Here is a 19,016-nt window from a genome sequence, read left to right as displayed (position 1 = left end):
CACTTAGAGCAGTAAGCAGTGCATGTGGCCATGTTATTTGGGTACTGTTTCCTTAATGCTGCAACTGGCACATAGAGGAGATTAGGTATTCTATCTACTAGCACTGGTAGCAATTGCTAGTAAGAACTCTTGGATGGGCATTTCTTAATGTGTTGCTTGTATGTTGGATTATCCTGCATTTCCTAATTTTAAAAAATAAGTAAAAACTCTAAATTATTAGGTCCCTTGTTTTGTTTTGATGCAGGACATTCATTAGGATTGTCTGTCTGGTGGACTATGCTAGCTAGGGTGGGGAGAATGATTTGCTAAAGAACCGAAGAAGCCAGAGAGACTTCTTGTTGCAAGTTAATTCTCTGATTGGGTGACTACATTTATTATATTTACTTGAATTTTCCTAAAGTCAATGCAAGTTAAGAGTTCATCATCAATATAATTCTCTTTCTGGCAGTGAGGTTAGGTGGGCATAAGAGGGTAAGTTACCTGAATTACATTGCTTCATGCAGTTTTTGAGCTTCCTAGGAAATGCAAAAGAGCTATACATTTTAAACAGTTATTACTAAAAATAGTTTTTAAATGGAAGATAAAATAATCTACAAATGTTTTTATAATTCAAAGAAATAGATGTAGCTACTGATACAATCTTGAACAGCTTCTAAATTTAGCCAATTACTGCCTTAAAGTACATAGGTTCTTGTGGTAGGCAATATTTTGTTGAGTACATCTACCTGTTGGCTTTTCCCTGCTGCATTTTTTGAGGATGTGAATTTAAATACACATTTAAATTTAGAAGAGTGCTAAAAATTTACATTGTTTACTTCAGTTTAAGTAGGCTATCCTTAAATATTTGGTTTCTTATAACTATAGAAGTTTTGTTGTCCATCAGAATTTCTCCGTGATTTGCTTGTCCTTCTTACTTAGTGGCAATGGTAAGGTGTATGTTTAACCTAAAGTTTTGCAAAATCCAAAATGTGTGATTGGCACAGGAAGTCCAAATGGTTCAATTTTTCCGAATAGAGTTCTCTAAATAAGGCATCTTGGGCCATGGTAAGTAAAGACCAAGTAGTAATCATTGAAAACAAATTCATTGACAAATTAATGGATTAATTAAAGATTTGGGTCAGTAGATTCCTTTTTTATTCCATCCCACTACAGGTATCTTTGTTATGCATGGTAATGAAGCACTAGACTAAGAATGATGTGGACAATTGATATCTACAAGTAATTAAAACTCTTAATATTAGTGATCATTTTCAATTTTCTGAAGCACAACTTACCATTAGTGGTAATAAGTAGATTTCATTTCCTATTTTGAGGTAACTCTGATTTACTCGTTGGTACTGAGGTGTAGACTGGAAATAATATGGATAAAGTCTGTAAATAACTGCAAGTCTCAGTACTTACTTTCTAATTTCCCTGGCAAAAGGCAGCTTACTGGAGCTATTAATAAATAACAGAATCAAAGAGAGTATATTTCATTGCTTCTTTGTGACCCCACATTCTAATGGCAGTGCTAATGAGAAATGTCAAGATGAAGACAACAGGGAGGGAGAAGTAAGGGAATTTTGACCTATCAGTATCTGCCACACTTGGCTTTTTGATTGTTCTTGCTTTTCTCCATACTAATAAAGTCACAAACTGTGATAATATTAGCTCATATCTCAAACACAGAAATCAAATGTTTAAAGCCAAAAGCTCTAAATTTTATTTTGTGTTTATGTAGTGTAATTCAGTTAGAGTAGGAAATCTTCTATGTAATTAATTTATGAATTTTTGTTTCCTGTCTGTATTTCTGTGAATTACTGCCTTGAAAACTTTCAGTTGAGGATTTTTTCTTGAAGATGATTTCAAATTTTATTTCATGATATGATCACTGTTAGTTGAATGAGATATACTACCAGTTTATCAGTTTCTGTGGACAGATTAGGCCCAAAGTGATCCAGTTACAAGGGGGAAACATTGTAAAAAGCCATTTTATCTCAAATGTCTAAGGTTTGGGTGGGTTTTTTGTTTTTGTTTTTCGTAAGGGGAGAAGGTAGACTCACATTCTTTTCTACCTTAAAGAATTGCCCATGTATGATCTTATTAAAAAATTTTTTCTTCTTACTAGTCGACAAATATTTTAGAGATTCAGTCCCGTATGTCTGCTTTCTACCGTTTTGAACAGAGGTTTGTAGCAACAATTTGGTATCAAATAAACTTGAATTCAGTTTCTAGCTCTGCCACTTCCTAGGTTTGTGATCTTAAGTAAGTAATTTAACCATTCTACACTTCAGTTTCATCTAATGTAACATGGGATAATAAAAATAACAAACAAGAGTTGATATAAGAATAAAATGAGATAATGTACTAAAGTGCCCCACACAGTGATTAGCCCCTGGTAAGTGTTCAGTAAATGTTCTTATTAGCTTTTTTATTTCTCACCCTACAATCTCTTTATTACCGTCTCTTGATTTTTAAGCTCTTTCTTCTCTGATATCCATCGTTATATAGGCCTATTGGACATAGGACCTCTCCAATTTGAAAATACCCCTTTCTTAGCTATTGGTGCCTCTTTATCAACTTATTTTTCTCTACTTGTATTGCTTTGTATGGCCATTTTTCCCCCTACCAATATTTTTAGCAACCCTGTACAGTCTTTAGTTTACCCATACCACACCGTACATTTTCTCCCCAGGGCAGGAATAATCTTAAGGCCAAATTGGTTGGTCCTTCTTGTATTGGATATCACTTTCTTGGGTTGTATTCTCCTAGATACCCTCCTACCTCTCTGAATCTTTGCTTCCATTGCCTTTGCCAGGGACAGATGGACAGACAGATTCTGTGTGTGTTTGTGTGTGTCCTTTCCTTCCTTCTCCATACCCATGTCATCCATATGGTGATAACACCCAAGTGTTTATCAAACTCTCAACTCTCCTGAGTGCCAGTCCCACATCTCCAGTTAACTATTTTGATATTTATCATTTGAAAATCAGTATGTCTAAAATGAATCATCTTTTTGAAAAAACTTGGTTTCTAGTTTGAATCTTCCTATTTTTCTTTCTCACTACTGCCACTTGTATCATTTCATATCTAAAATCTTTAAGTCATATCAGAAGTGCTCACTCCGGGGCCGGGCGCAGTGGCTCACGCCTGTAATCCCAGGACTTTGGGAGGCCGAGGCAGGTGGATCACGAGGTCAACAGATCGAGACCATCCTGGTCAACAAGGTGAAACCCTGTCTCTACTGAAAATACAAAAAATTAGCTGGGCGTGGTGGTACGTGCCTGTAATCCTGGCTACTCGGGAGGCTGAGGCAGGAGAATTGCCTGAACCCAGGAGGCGGAGGTTGCGGTGAGCCGAGATCGAGCCATTGCACTCCAGCCTGGGTAGCAAGAGCGAAACTCCGTCTCAAAAAAAAAAGGGCTCACTCCGTTCACTCTTGCTTTTCCTCCTAAACCAACTTAGTATCATGACTCTCCGATGTAGGAATCTTTACTGCTGTCCACTGCCACTGATTTAATGATGGGAGGATGTCATACCTCAGAGACAGAGAAAAAGATAAAATACAAACCCTCCTCTTTTTTTACTGTCTGACTGTGAACTGTGTGCCATATATGCTTTCCTTCTTATTCCCATTTTTATACCTTTTGTTGTTATAGTGCAGAATGTTCTCTACTTTCCTGCTTATGTGAATTCCACTCTTGCCTTAAAGCTCAGATCATATCCTACCACTTGTTTTAAACCTTCCCTTCTCTGTCTCTTAGTCTACACCAGTATTTACTGTGTCGGAACTCCCAGAGGAATATGTATCCACTTATATATGGCATGAACCATATATTACTGTGTAGTGTGTATAGATCACAGTATCTTTCTTTCTGTATATTGTGAATTCCTTGAGCTTAAAAATTGTGCCTTGGATCATATTTTTTTATTATCTTTGGTAATATATTGTTAGTTAGAAGTAAATTTAAGGAAGCTGTTCACGATAGAAGTGAATAAACTTTTATTTTGTACATAAAATTTAAAATAGGAAACACAACTAGAACCCATAGGAAGAAAAGATTGAGAGCACAGTAGGTATGGTGAAGTCAGACTTCTTCATATTGTTCTTACTACCCTTATGTAAAAGAAGTTCCCTGTTATTTGTTTCATTATAAGTTATGATTTAGTAATTCAGAGTACTTGTCCATGTTTTTTATTTTAATTCACTTAGGTTTTTTCTTAGATGAAGAGGGATGAGTTATCTTAGATAGAAATAAAATTAGATACATGAGCTCAGCATTCTTTTTCTGGCCATAATGCTCTTTAGAACATACTGGGAAGCATATGATTGGGAAATAAAGGCAGGCTGTTAATGGGGTTTTCTAATACCCACCCTAGTTTGTTAGGCTTTCTGTTCTTTAAGCATCTTGTGCTACAGTTGATACATTTTTAATATTAAGAATAGTCCTAAAACTTCTGTCAGATAAAATAATGTATCTGATTATTTCTAGTTTTAGGTTAGTCTATAGAGGTTTTATTTTTTAAAAAAATCAAATAATTTATACTTTCTGTGAGATTACCTAAATAACTGAAATTCCCTTTTATCTATTTAATAATTCTTCTGAAATAGATGTACTAGTATATATGCATTGGGTTTGTTTTTAAGTGCTTAATTCATAAATTAGTGTCTTTTTGTTTGTTTTTACTGTATATGAAACAGATGCAAACATACCATGTTATTAATATAATTATATATTTCATATTATAAGATATTATAATTTATCATATAAATTTTACCATATAATTTATAATTTCTTATGAAATATATAGTTTATATATTTATATTAAAGACTTCCTATCTTTTTAGCTAAAAAGATAGGAAGGGGGGAAAAATGGCCACACAAAGCAATAAAAGTAGACAAAAATAAGTTGGTAAAGTGGCAGCAACAGCCAAGAAAGGAGTATTTTCAAATTGGAGAGTCCTATGTCCATCCCAGAGGCCTATATGAAGATGAAGATCCAAGAAGAAAGAGCTTAAAGATGAAGGGAAGGCAATAAAGAGACGATTGTAGGGTACAGAATAATAATGCTAATAAGGATATTTACTGAATATTATGTTATATATTATATAATCATATTTATATATCATCTTGTATATTATAATGTTTATTTTATTTTTTTATTGCATTTTAGGTTTTGGGGTACATGTGAAGAACATGCAAAATTGTTGCATAGGTACACACATGGCAGTGTGATTTGCTGCCTTCCTCCCCATCACCTATATTTGGCATTTCTCCCCATGCTATCTCTCCCCAATTCCCCACCCCCCACTGTCTATAATGTATTATATAAGTATATTATGTATCTTTTTATACATAAAATATATAAAAATAATTATGTACTTAATTATACATAATTATTAAAATATTTTATTTACTTTATATATTTAACATTTTATATATATATGAACTATTAACATGATATGTTTGCATCTGTTTCATATGAAATACAGAGTTAAAAGGTATAACTTTTTTTTTTTGAGACGGAGTCTTGCTCTGTCTCCAGGCTGGAGTGCAGTGGCATAGTTTCGTCTCACTGCAACCTCAGCCTCCCGAGTAGCTGGGACCACAGGCGAGTGCCACCATACCCAGCTAATTTTTGTGTTTTTAGTAGAGACGGGATTTCACCATGTTGGCCAGAATGGTCTCCATCTCTTGACCTTGTGATCTGCCCACCTCGGCCTCCCAAAGTGCTGAGATTACAGGCGTGAGCCGCCGCGCCCGGCCCTAAGTAACTTTTAAAGTAACTGTTGTTTGTACCTCTGACTTGGATTGCTAAAATGAAAGCTTTATTTTTTCCCAAAATTCTTAGGTATTTGTTTAAATTTTATTTCCACTGCCCCATAGTACTTCATGGGGGATAGGAGGATAAAAAATAATTTGTCATTTTTAGTAACTTGAGTGATTTCTAGAAAACAGGACATTTTCCTTGAGATTTCTTTTAAGTAAAGCCAAGATTGCCAGCTCAAATATCCTTTAATTTCTGGATGAGTAACCTTGGATATGGCTTGCTTTGGTATTTTTCTAAAATAAACCTTGGCACTATATTGCTCTAGTCTTGGTTACTTCATCCTTGCCGTGCTCCAACTGCTGCTGTCTTCCTTTCTTTTGCTGTCAGTAGCACCAGCAGGCAAGTAGACTATGATCAAGGAAATAGAGCAGAACTAGGAAAGCATCTGCAAATGTTTTCAGTCATTCAGAAGAGGGAATGGCATTTGATAGTGCCGAGTCTGTGCACAGACCCAGGAAAGGATGTTCCCAAGGGCCACATTTGGGAAAGAGAAAATTAGCCAAGTTCAGCAGAAGACATTGTTTGTTAGGAGAACCTACCACTGCTCTAGTTAAGGCATGACTGGGGAGGAGGGAGCAGGAAGACAGAGAGAGAGGTACATCTGTTGCCTTAATTTAGTCTCAGGATAAGCAATCTGTACCAAAATAAAGTAGCCAAGTATATCTAGATGCTGATACTGATACTGAAATTGCATTGCAATGGTGGTAGCCTTACAAATAATTTCCCAGTGAAACTTGATTATTATTATTAGCATGTATATTTACATGAGTTCATTTTGATTTTGTGCAGTTTAATAATTTTAATTCTGTATACTGGAAAGGAAGACTTTTGTATATAGTATTGGAATTTTTTTTTAGGTTTCTAAACTCACAACAGATTTCATTTTTTATTTTTTTAAATTTCTTTAGTGTTGGAATTTTTATAAAGACTTTTTTTCATATTTAGAAATAGACATAGAGAGACATTAATTATAATGAATTTAATATGCACATCTGTCTAGCTTGAAATTTCTCACTAATGTTAGGTATTTTCTCAGTAATCTTTCCTTCAAGTTCTGTACTTTTGTATTACTATGTGGATTTTTACTGCAGCTAAGCAATGAAAAAAGGCAGTGAGGCTGGGAAATTTGAATGAATGTGTTTGCTCTTTGGAAGAGAAGGGGCAGGAAGAAGTAAATATTATGTTGGTTTGTTTATTCGCTTTCCTCTTACATAAACCTGTCTTCTGAGGTTGTGTTTAAGTGGCTCACCAAAAATATTATTTTTGAAAAATAGTTCAGTTTATTAAAGGAAACCAGCATTGATTCTATTATTGGTAGTTCTTACATAAAAAGTTAGTCACATCGGAATATTTTTATATTGGTATGAAACCACTAGCAATGTGATACTTAAAAAACAGCGAACTTGACATTTTCTGATGATAAAAGTAACCTGGGTTCATGGTAAATTTGTAAAATGCAGGAAACTATAAAAAAGATGGAAAAAGCCTTTGTAGAGAGAGCTATTGTTAACATTTTGCTGTATTTTCTACGAATATATATAAATTTCTTTATATTTATAATCATATTGTATATGCCTCTGTATTCAGCTTTTAAAACTTAGTATCATGTCCTAGACATTTTCTTATGTTATGACTCTTTTAAGGTAAATTGTATTTTTTATTCCTGGATTTATAATAAAAGACATCAAAATTACATCTGGTTTTAAAGATATTATTAGAGACATGAAGTAGATAAAGATTTTTCTTTGGGGCATGAGGGAGGGTGGGAAATATGACTAGAGTATCTACTGTTGGGGATAGGTAACAAATATTTTTCCTATTCCCACTCCTGAACATTTATAGTTAAAAGGAAAGAGAAAAGACGTTTTTCCCCCTAGGATTTAAAACATGCTTTTGGGACCAGCATATTGTTATATATAAACCTATGTACTAATTCTATGAACAAAGTAAGGAAGTTACGATAGATTATATTTACAAAGTAACAAAATTACTTTAGATCTGCAGGTAACATTCTTTTAAAATATTTTATAGCTGAACTAGGCCAAGCACAGTGGCTCATGCTTGTAATCCCAGCATTTTGGGAGGCCAAGGTGGGCACATCATTTGAGCTTAGGAGTTTGAGACCACCCTGGGCAACATGGTGAAACCCCATCACTACAAAAAAATTAAAAAATTAGCCAGGCGTGGTGGCGTGTGCCTGCAGTCTCAGCTACTTGGGAGGCTGAGGTGAGAGGAATGCTTGAGCCCAGGAGTTTGATGCCGCAGTGAGCCGAGATTGTGCCACTGCACTCCAGCCTAGTGCCTGGCGACCGAGTGAGACTCTGTCTCAAAAAAAAATTAAAAAATAAAAATAGGCCAGGTGCGGTGGCTCACGCCTGTAGTCCCTGCACTTTGGGAGGCCGAGGCAGGTGGATCACGAGGTCAAGAGATTGAGACCGTCCTGGTCAACATGGTGAAACCCCGTCTCTACTAAAAATACAAAAAATTGGCTGGGCATGGTGGCGCGTGCCTGTAATCCTAGCTACTCAGGAGGCTGAGGCAGGAGAATTGCCTGAACCCAGGAGGCAGAGGTTGCGGTGAGCCAAGATCGCGCCATTGCACTCCAGCCTGGGTAACAAGAGCGAAACTCCGTCTCAGAAAAAAATAAAATAAAATAAAAATAAAAATAAAGGTATATGCCACAGTGACATGTTAAAGCAGTAATGATTATTTCCAAATAATGGAAGTTTTAAATGTCAGATCAGCTTTGGTCTATAGATTATAAAAATACTGAATTGGTTTAGAAATGGGGGCTGGGGTGAGATAGCGTTAGGAGAAATACCTAATATAGATGACGGGGTGGTAGATGCAGCAAACCACCATGGCACGTAACCTGTGTAACAAACCTGCACATTCTGCACATGTACCCCAGAACTTAAAGTATAATTTTAAAAAAGGAAGCATAGATATTATTTTAAAATTTTAAAAAAGCATTTGTCATAGGTCAGTTAGAAGTAAGTATTAATAAATGCTGTAGTTTAAATACAGAATGAAGCGTTTCACATTATGTTCAAGAATGTAAGCCTTTTCTGTCAGTCTCTTGGGTGTACCACATTAGTTTCTCTCATATACTAAAATTCTGTGATAGTTACAGTTATTGCTTAATTAATCCCCTGGAATGTGCTAGGCATTGTACAAGATTTTGGAAAATCAAAAGAGATGAAGCATGGATACTGTTCTTTAGAAGTTTGTAATTTAGAGGTAACTATGATTACAGTGTACTAAGTGACAGTAGAGGTTAGGAATAAACAATAGAGTTTGAGCACAGGTGAAGGAAGCCCAAGATGAGTCAGAGGAGATTAAATTTAGCTGGGTTCTGGAGAATCACTAGTGGGTTTCCAGATACCTGTGGTGTGGAAGGACATTGAAGACAGAGGTTATGGCTTGTTGAAAGGCATAGGGTCATTGAAATATGCTGTCTATTGGAAAAAGAATAGGGTCTTCTGAGGTTGTCAAGGTGAATATCAGAGGAAAAGAAGGTAGAACCCAAAACTGAAGGTTTGAATGTGTCTTGTAGCAAGTTTTACTTTATCTTTGTAGGTAAGAGGGAACATCGTATCTGTTATTTTTAAAACAACAGTAACTAGAGAAATCTCTTTTGCAGTGAGTTATTTTTTAAGCAAGTTGGACATTTGGAGTAGGAAGAAACAAAAGGAGAAAACCCAATTTTATATCAAGGAAGGGACAATGAGAGCTAAAATAATTTGGTGAACAACTTAAAGAGAGATTTTAATGTAGAATCTATAAGACATGTATGAATGGAGAAAAATCAAAGATGAACCTGAAGTTACTAGACAGGGCAATACAGAAATTGAAGTCATTTTATACTTTCAGTATGGGTCTATTCAGAGCCAATGCCATGTGCATATCTAAAGCCATGTGCATATCTAATACCTCTATATTTTGAATATGGATTAGTTAGCAGTGTAGAGAAGGTTAAAAATTCATACATGAAAAAAAATTAGGCATGCTGGTAAATTAATGATAAAGTACTGAAGCAGTTCACCAGTTTGAAACTATGATCACACAGACTCATGGAATGTTAGCATTGGAAGTCTTTCATGATCATCTATTGTGTTGGCATTTTTAAAGGAATTTTAAAAATAACATAGTAATGTATTAACATTTTTGTCAAAGGAATCAGAAAGAGAACATCTAATTCTTTTATTATTATTATACTTTAAGTTCTGGGAGACATGTGCAGAACATGCAGTTTCATTACATAGGTATACATGTGCCATGGTGATTTGCTGCTACCATCAGCCCATCATCTAGGTTTTAAGCCCCGCATGCATTAGGTATTTGTCCTAATGCTATCCCTCCCCTTGCCACTACCCTCCAACAGGCCCCGGTGTGTGATGTTCCCTTCCCTGTGTCCATGTATTGTCATTGTTCATCTCCCACTTATGAGTGAGAGCAGGCGGTATTTGGTTTTCTGTTCCTGTATTAGTTTGCTGAGAATGATGGTTTCCAGCTTCATCCACCTCCCTGCAAAGGACATGAACTCAATTTTTTCAAGGCTGCATAGTATTTCATGGTGTATATGTGCCACATTTTCTCTATCCCGTCCATTGATGGGCATTTGGGTTGGTTCTAAGTCTTTGCTATTGTGAATAATGCTGCAGTAAGCATGCATATGTGTGCATGTGTCTTTGTAGTAGAACGATTTATCATCCTTTGGTTATATACCCAATAATGGGATTGCTGGGTCAAATGGTATTTCTAGTTCTAATCCTTGAGGAATCATCGCACTGTTTTCCACAATGTTTGGACTAGTTTACACTCCCACTAACAGTGTAAAAACATTCCTATTTGTCCACATCCTCTTCAGCATCTGTTGTTTCCTGACTGCTTAATGAGAAAACCTCTAATTCTTAAGAAACCCAGGCAAATTAAAAATCTGTATAATACTATAAAGAAAAATTCAATTTAGAAGGGGTGTAAGCAGATTTAACTAAGATTTAAAGTGTACTAATTTCCTTATTTAAAATTTCTTCTCCTTCAGTATTATAATTTCAGATCTCTTAAAACAAGGGCTGAATTAAAATACAGAAATTGTTTTTCTTCTAGAAATCAGGTGTCCCTGCATCTTAAATTTTCTATACAGTTCAATTTATCAGTCCTTTCTGCAACAGTTAGCAATTTGTGGCACAAGGGTGAGTTTTTGCCTTTCTTTGCAGAGTTGATGACATTCATCAACCATCGTCTGAATTCCTCAAGTATCATCCATTCAGCTGCTGCCTTTGAGTTTCCTTCTTGTCTGCCTGCTCTGCCTGGGCTTTAAAGGAATTTTTTAAAGCAGCATGATATTTTTAGACTAACCAGTTGGTTAAGAAAATATTAGATAAAAAGCAGCTATTGAAAGCATTGTTCAGTGTTCTATTTAATCACAGAAATATCTACATATATTTGAAAAACAGTGACATACATGTGAGACATTTAGTCTGCAGATAATATATCACATGGTGGTTAAGAGCTCAGGCTGTGGAGTCAGAACCCAGTTTGAATCCATAGCTTACTATCTTTAACTTTAGACAAGTTACCTACATATCAGTGCTTTAGTTTTCTCATCTGTAAAATATGAATAACTCATAGATCTGTCATATAGACTATAAATAAGTTAGTATATTTGAAGAGCCTAGAACAGTACCTAGCATATTGTAAGTACCATTTAAAGTTGGCTGTTACTATGATGGTGCTATCTGGTGTAATCTATGCAGTAATTTAGAGACCTTTTACCTGTAAGTTTTTCTTCTGTTCTTAGATCCTTATTCTGGTAAATGGCTGTTGGGACCTTTGAATAGATATCATTTTTAGAAATTTATGTTCAGTTTTACTTCACCCTCTTTGAGATCTCTGCCCACCTCCCGCTGACACGTACTTTGAAGTTATTAATCCCTGAGCCACTTCGCCTGGCTTTTAAAAAATTTCTATAGCTCCTGTTATTGAGCATGAGGTCTGGTATGTACATGAATTAATAAATAATATGACATTTTCAAAATTATTCATCATTTTTTTGTTTTATTTTGAGAAATCTTTTCCTACACTGAGATGTTTATTTTCTTCTACACGTTTTAAAGTTAGTCTTTTACATTCAGGTCTGTAATTTACCTGGAATTAATTTTTCTTTTTTTTTTACTTTTTTTTCTTTCTTTCTTTCTTTTTTTTTTTTTAAGACAGTGTCTCACTCTGTTGCCCAGTCTGGGCTTGCTGTGGCATGATCACAGCTCACTGCAGCCTTGACCTCCTGGGTTCAAGAGATCCTCCCACCTCAGCCTCCCAAGTATCTGGAATCACAGGCACATGCTACCACGTCCAGCGAATTTTTAAATATTTTGTAGAGACAGGTCTCACTATGTTGCCCAGGCTGATCTCAAACTCCTGGGCTCAAGCAATCCTACTGCCTCAACCTCTCAAAGTGCTGAGATTACAAGTGTGGGCCATTACACTTTACCTAGAATTAATATTTGTTTGGTGTCATTTAGAGATTCACTTGAAATTTTTTTTGCAATGTGGGTATGCCCAGCATCATTTCCTGAATATTGTTTTTGCTTGTTTGTTTGTTTGTTTTTAGAAATGGGATCTTGCTCTGTCACCTAAGCTAGAGTGCAGGGGTATGATCAGAATTCACTATACCCTTGAACTCCTGAGCTTCAGCCTTCCAAGTAGCTGGGAGTACAGGCATATGCCACTGCACCCAGCTACAATTAAGGGTTTTGAGTAGAGGAGTGACATGATCTGATACAGGTTTTTAACAGTAGCTGCTGTGCTGAAAATATACTGAAAGGTAGCATGAGTGAAAACAGGGATACCAATTATAAGGCAAGAGAGAGATTAGAATGACTTGGACCAAGTTGGAAAAAAGGTGGTCAGTTTCTGGATATAATTTGAAGAAAGTTGCAACATGATTTGTCGACAGATTAGAGATGAGATGTGAAAGAAAAAGAAGAGTCCAAGAAGGTGCCACATGGTTTTTTTTGACCAGAGAATCTTAGAGGGGAAAGATTGAGCTTAAAGCAGATTTGTGGGGAAATTCTAGGAGTTCTATTTTCAGCATGTCAGCAAAGCCCATCACATGTCCAAGAACAGATTTAAGTAAGCAAATTGAATATCTAAATTCAGAGTCTAGGAAAAATGTCCTCAAGATTGTATTTAATGCTGTTCAGTACCCTACTCTCATCAACACAATATACTCAGTAAGACTTTATTTTTCCTTAAGACAGATTTAAAATTACTAACTTAACCCTCCCCTTCCCCCAAAGAGAATAAATGTATTAATTTTCTTGGATTTTAGGATCTTCAAGATGAAGTTCAAAGGGAGAATACTAATCTGCGAAAACTACAGGCCCAGAAACAGCAGGTACAGGAACTCCTCGATGAACTGGATGAACAGAAAGCCCAACTGGAGGAACAACTCAAGGAAGTCAGAAAGAAATGTGCTGAGGAGGCCCAGCTGGTAATGCCTGGCCATTTTCTACTGCCCGCATCTGTACATTAATTGCTTTTCCTGGCTTAAGAGGAAAACATTCCCTACTTTTTGTTGTTGGTGGTGGTGGTGGTTAGCAATCTAGTTAGCATTTGGGTTCAGGGGGGAGATGGAGCAAGGTTCATCCAGAAATTACAGGCCCTCTTTAGAGGAAACAGAAGGGCAGTTAATGAACTGTTTTTCCAAATTTTTATGGGAAATATGGTGTCTGTACCTTCAACTCTCCTCTATCCCTCCCACCAAAACCACACATCAAAAAACATAATTTTCTAGGCACTGGCTCTAACCTATAATCCCAGCACATTGGGATTCTGGGGTGGGAGAATTGCTTAAGCCCAGGAGTTGGAGACCAACCTGGGAAACATGGAGAAATTCCATCTCTACAAAAAATATGAAAGCCAGGAGTGGTGGCTCACATCTGTAATCCCATGTACTTTGGAGGCTGAGGTGACAGAATCACCTGAGCCTGGGGAAGTTGAGCCTGAAGTGAGCTCTGATCATGCCTCTGCACTCCAGCCTGGGTGACAGAGTGAGACTCTGTCTCAAAGAAATAAAACATCAACAACAACAACAAAAAACACCATAACAGGGCTGGGTGTGGCTGGGCGTGCTTCTGTAGTCCCAGCTATTCAGGAGGATCACTTGAGCCCAGGAGTTTGAATCCAGCCTGGGCAATGCAAGGCTATCTCTGAAAAATTAAATTAAATAAGTTATTTGCGATTTCTGTCCAAAAAAAAATCCCACCAAAATAGTAAACTAAACAAATAAATGTATTGCATTTGGGAACATTTTAATGACATCTTTTCTTTTAATCTCCATTTCTTCTTCACTTTCATATTATAGATCTCTTCTCTGAAAGCAGAATTAACTAGTCAGGAATCGCAGATCTCCACTTATGAAGAAGAATTAGCCAAAGCTAGAGAAGAGCTGAGCCGTCTACAGCAAGAAACAGCAGAACTGGAGGAGAGTGTAGAGTCAGGGAAGGCTCAGCTGGAACCTCTTCAGCAGCACCTACAAGATTCACAACAGGAAATTAATTCAGTAAGTCTTTGTAAAGCAAGAAATATATTCAAATGGCTCCTCTGTGTCCTTTAGTCAGTTATACTTTCCGACTTCTGCTCCTTGAACCTCTTGCCTAGTTTACTGTTCATTTTTCAGTCATTTTATACAATAGGTTTTTTGTTACTTGTTATATATTAAAACAATCATACATCTTGTACATCTATGTGATGATTATCATTGGAGTGATTAAGAGTGTGGGCTTTGTGGTTAGATGGTCTAGGTTTAAGTACTGATCTGCCACTTACTAGCTAAATCACCTTAGTATCAGATTCTTCATCTTTAAAATTGGAGGATTAATAAGTACCCTACCCCTTTGGGCCACTATGAGGATTAATGAGGCAAACCTGTGAGACATTTTAGCATGGTACATGGTACATAAATGTTCAATAAGTATTGCTTATTATATAAACAGTAACCTAGTCTCTTCTGTTTTGTGGTTCTAATTTTGAATTCACATTTGCTAATTTGGAAACTTTTTTTTAGGAAATTGTTCCTTCTGTAGTTAAATGTGCATTGTTATATAGATGGTTTTATGTATAAATCCTTTGGTTTTTTATTTCCAGGTTTCCCTATGTTAAGAATAATGTTTTAAAGAATAAGATAGTTAGGGCTGGTCACGGTGGCCTATGCCTATAATCCTAGCATTTTGGGAGGCCGAGGCAGTGGATCACTTGAAGCCAGGAGTTCGAGACCAGCCTGACCAACATGGCCAAACTCTGTTTCTACTAAAAAATACAAAAATTAGCCAGGCCTGGTGGCGCATACCTGTAATCCCAGCTATTTGGGAGTCTGAGGCACAAGAATCGTTTGAGCCTGGGAGGCAGAGGTTGCAATGAGCTGAGATCACACCACTGCACTCCAACCTGGGCAACAGAGTGAGAATCTGTCTCAAAAAATAAAAATTAAAAAAAAAAAAAAAAAAAAGGATAGTTAGAAACACAGAGATCATGTAGTCAATTTCTTGCATTCTGAATATGAACAAACTGAAGCCAAGGAAGTTAACTTTCCCATGGTTACATATCCTTTAAAAGAGCTGCTGTCTAAAATCAGGTTCTTCTAAAACGCAGTCCAGTGTGCTCAGTTATTATATATGATGAAGTCCTTCACTTTTCTGCTTCCTTACCCCATCTTATCTGGCAGCTGAGTACCTACCTAGTCATTCATCGTGTAAGATATACCTTAACTTCTTTTTTTTTTTTTTTTTTTTTTTTGCGGGGGGAAGAAGGCAGGAAGGAAGGGAATAAGGACGGTAGGGAGGAAGGAAGGGATAAAGGAAGGAAGGAAGGGAGGAAGCGGGGAGGGAGGGAAGGGAAGAAAGGAAATCAAGCAATGAAAGAGACATTGCCGACCTGGATCTAGAGGTTTACAAGTTGATTTCTTTTTTTTTGAGAGAAGGAAAGAAAAAAGAAAAAAAGTAAAGGAGAGGAAGAAAGAGGAAGAGAAAGAGGGAGAGTAAATGGAAATATTGCTTTATTTTGAAAAAAATTGGGTATTAATAATGGCCAATCAATGTTTCATTTAAACTAATGGGTAGGTGTGATGTGGTATTGACAAGAATGTATATTTTGTGTATTTGAAGTGGAGAGCTCTATAAATATTTATTAAGTTTACTTGTTCTGGATCTGAGTTCGAGTCCTGGATATCCTTATTAATTTTCTGTCTCATTGAATCTAAGTCTCCTATCTGGGTGTTAGGATCGTTAGCTCTTGTTGTTGCATTGATCCTTTTACCACTATATCTTTGTTACTTTAAAATCTATTTTATCCGATACAAGAATTGCAACTCCTGCTTTTTATTTATTTATTATTTATTTTTGCTCTCCATTTGGTTGGTAAATCTTTCTCCATCCCTTTGTTTTGAGTCTTTGTGTATCCTTGCATGTGAAACAGGTCTGGATGTAACATGCCATTGGGTTTTGGCTGTGTCTTTTGATTGGGAATTCAGTCAATTTAAATTTAGGGTTACTGCCATTTGATGTTGACTGGCTGTTTTATCCATTTGTTGGTGTAAATTCTTCTTTATGTTGGTGCTCTTTACTTTTTGGTGTATTTTTAGAAAGGCTAATACTGGTTGTTTCTTTCTGTGTGTAATGCTTCTTTCAGAAGCTCTTGTAAAGCAGGCCTGGTGGTAATAAAATCTCTGAGTTCTTGCTTGTTCATAAAAGATTTTATTTTTCCTTCAGTTGTGAAGCTTAGTTTGGCTGGATGTGAAATTCTGGGCTGAAGGTTCTGTTCTTTGAGGATGTTGAATATTGGCCCCCACTCTCTTCTGGCCTGTAGAGTTTCTGCCGAGAGATCTGCTGTAAGTCTGATTGGCTTGCCTTTGTGGGTAATCTGACCTTTCTCTCTGGCTGCCCTTAGTATCCTCTCCTTCGTTTCAACCCTGGTGAATCTAACGATTATGTGCCTTGGGGTTGCTCTTCTTGAGGAATATCTTTGTGGTGTTCTCTGTATTACCTGGGGTTGAATGTTGACCTGCTTTGCTAGTTTAGGAAAATTTTCCTGAATAATATCCTGAAGGGTATTTTCCAGCTTGGATTCATTCTCTCCGTCGCATTCAGGTACACCTATCAAACGTAAATTTGGTCTTTTCACATAGTCCCACATTTCTTGGAGACTTTGCTCATTCCTTTTTATCCTTTTTTCTCTAATCTTTTCTTCACGTTTTATTTCATTAAGTTGGACTTTGACCTCTGATATCCCTTCTTCTGCTTGAACAATTCGAGTGTTTAAACCTGTGCATACTTCTCGGAGTTCCTGTATTGTATTCTTCAGTTCCATTAATTCACTCATACTCCTCTCTAAGTTGTCTATTCTCAATAGGATTTCATCAAACCTTTTTTCAAAGTTCCTAGTTTCTTTACGTTGGGCTACAACATGTTCTTTTAACTCACCGAAGTTTGTTATTATCCATTCCTTGAAGAGTGATTCTGTCATCAGGAGGCGCTCGTTCTCCATCAAGCCTTGTTCCATTGTTGATGTGGAACTGTGATCATCTTTAGAGGGAGAGGCGTTCTGACTTTGAGTATTCTCAGCTTTTTTACGCTGGTTTCTTCCCGTCATTGTAAATTTATCCTCCTGTCGTCTTTGAAATTACCAATTTTCAGATTAGGTCTCTTGAGTGGACGTCCAGGTTGTTAGTTCCCAGGGCCAGAGCAGCGGCGTTAAAACTGATGGTGCTTTTCTGCCCAGGATTCTCCTGTCGGGCTTCCTTTTTGTTTCCGTAGTAGGCGACTCTGCCTTCCCGGGGCTCCAAACCTCGGTCAGAAGGGGAACCGGTCCCGTTTACTCTGTGCCGAGCGCTGCTGCGTCCAGGTGCCGGCGGAACCGCTGCGCCTACCACGAGAGTCGCGCTAGCGACTCGTGTGTTTCCACCACTGGGGGATCTTCTGCTCCGTGAGCGACCAGACTTTGTCTTAAAGTGTGGCGTCCTCTAGTTCTCCGCGCCTTCCCTGAGAGCTGCAATCCCGGGATGTTAGCGATCGGCCATCTTGGATCGTTCCCTCTAACTTCTTATTCTTTATGGTATTTTCTTCGTCCTGCCTTTGTTGGGCTTTATATTTCTGTTATAGCAATAATAAGGTTTTTCCCTGCATATTTGCTTATATGTCTATCTACCCTAGCAGACTGACATTTTTGGTCCAGAAACTTACACATTTTTAAAAATTCCTATCATTTTAGCACAGTTCTTGTCCCAGTGTAGGTACTTACTTTATTAACAGGTAACCTGAAAGAGTTATTGTAGTGAGAATGCTACCAGATGAATGGGTATTCTTTAAACTATTTTCTTTTTCTTAATTTCTTTAAAAAAAAAATCCAAGTATACTAGAATCTCAAGAGAGGAATGCTTATTGTTAGAAATTATTGAGTCTTTCCTCTAAGTCATGTAGCATTCCCAGAGGATTCTTCTTAAAGGAAGCAAGTGTATCATTGACCAAGTCTACAGGTATAGCCATTTTTATTTTATTTTTTTGAGACAGGGTCTCATTCTGTCAGTCAGGAGTGCAGTGGTGTGATCATGGCTCACTGCAGCCTTGACCTCTGAGCTCAAGTGATCTTCCCACCTCAGCCTCCTGAGTAGCTGGGACTATAGGTGCACTCCACCATGCCCAGCTGATTTTTATATTTATTGTAGAAATGAGGTTTCACCTTGTTGCTCAGGCTGGTCTTGAACAACTGGGCTGAAGCAGTCCTCCTGCCTCAGCTTCCCAAAATATTGGGATTTCAGGCTTTAGCTACCACACCTACCCCATCAGGAAGTGGAGGAGGGCATTTTTGTGTTACATGTCTTTCTAGTAATAAATTCTATTCTGTATTTTTGCTTTGTGTTGGCAGATACAAATGAAACTGATGGAAATTAAAGATTTAGAAAATCATAATAATCAGTTAAATTGGTGCAGTAGCCCACACAGCATTCTTGTAAATGGAGCTACAGATTATTGCAGCCTCAGCACCAGCAGCAGTGAAACAGCCAACCTTAATGAACATGCTGAAGGCCAGAGCAACCTAGAGTCTGAGCCCATACACCAGGAATCTCCAGTAAGTCTAATACTTTCATAATGAATCTCCTTGGGCAGATCAAAATTTCATTGGCATTTTATCTAGTATAATATGTGACT

At 37.1% G+C, this 19,016-nt stretch overlaps 1 protein-coding gene across 37 annotated transcripts in view; it reads left to right on the top strand.

Moving 5' to 3' along the window:
• Window positions 1-19,016, top strand: part of EPS15 (epidermal growth factor receptor pathway substrate 15) — a 185,398-nt gene that overhangs the window by 104,991 nt on the left and 61,391 nt on the right. For 30 of the 37 annotated variants that reach the window (XR_013520058.1, XR_013520057.1, XR_013520055.1 and 27 more), the window contains 3 exons: window positions 13,145-13,306; window positions 14,180-14,377; window positions 18,733-18,936. Coding sequence is in view for 31 of the 37 variants with exons in the window: in XM_078331709.1 (XP_078187835.1) it covers window positions 13,145-13,306; window positions 14,180-14,377; window positions 18,733-18,936 (564 nt within the window). In the remaining 6 variants the exon portion in view is untranslated. The remainder of the gene's footprint in view (window positions 1-13,144; window positions 13,307-14,179; window positions 14,378-18,732; window positions 18,937-19,016) is intronic. The other 7 variants (XM_078331704.1, XM_078331702.1, XM_078331700.1 and 4 more) reach the window with 1 other exon arrangement.

Source organism: Callithrix jacchus, chromosome 7 (genome assembly GCF_049354715.1).
Source record: "Callithrix jacchus isolate 240 chromosome 7, calJac240_pri, whole genome shotgun sequence".
Classification (NCBI taxonomy): domain Eukaryota; kingdom Metazoa; phylum Chordata; class Mammalia; order Primates; family Cebidae; genus Callithrix; species Callithrix jacchus.
The sequence above is the reverse complement of the archived record's forward strand: the minus strand, read 5'-3'. Positions and strand labels throughout refer to the sequence as shown.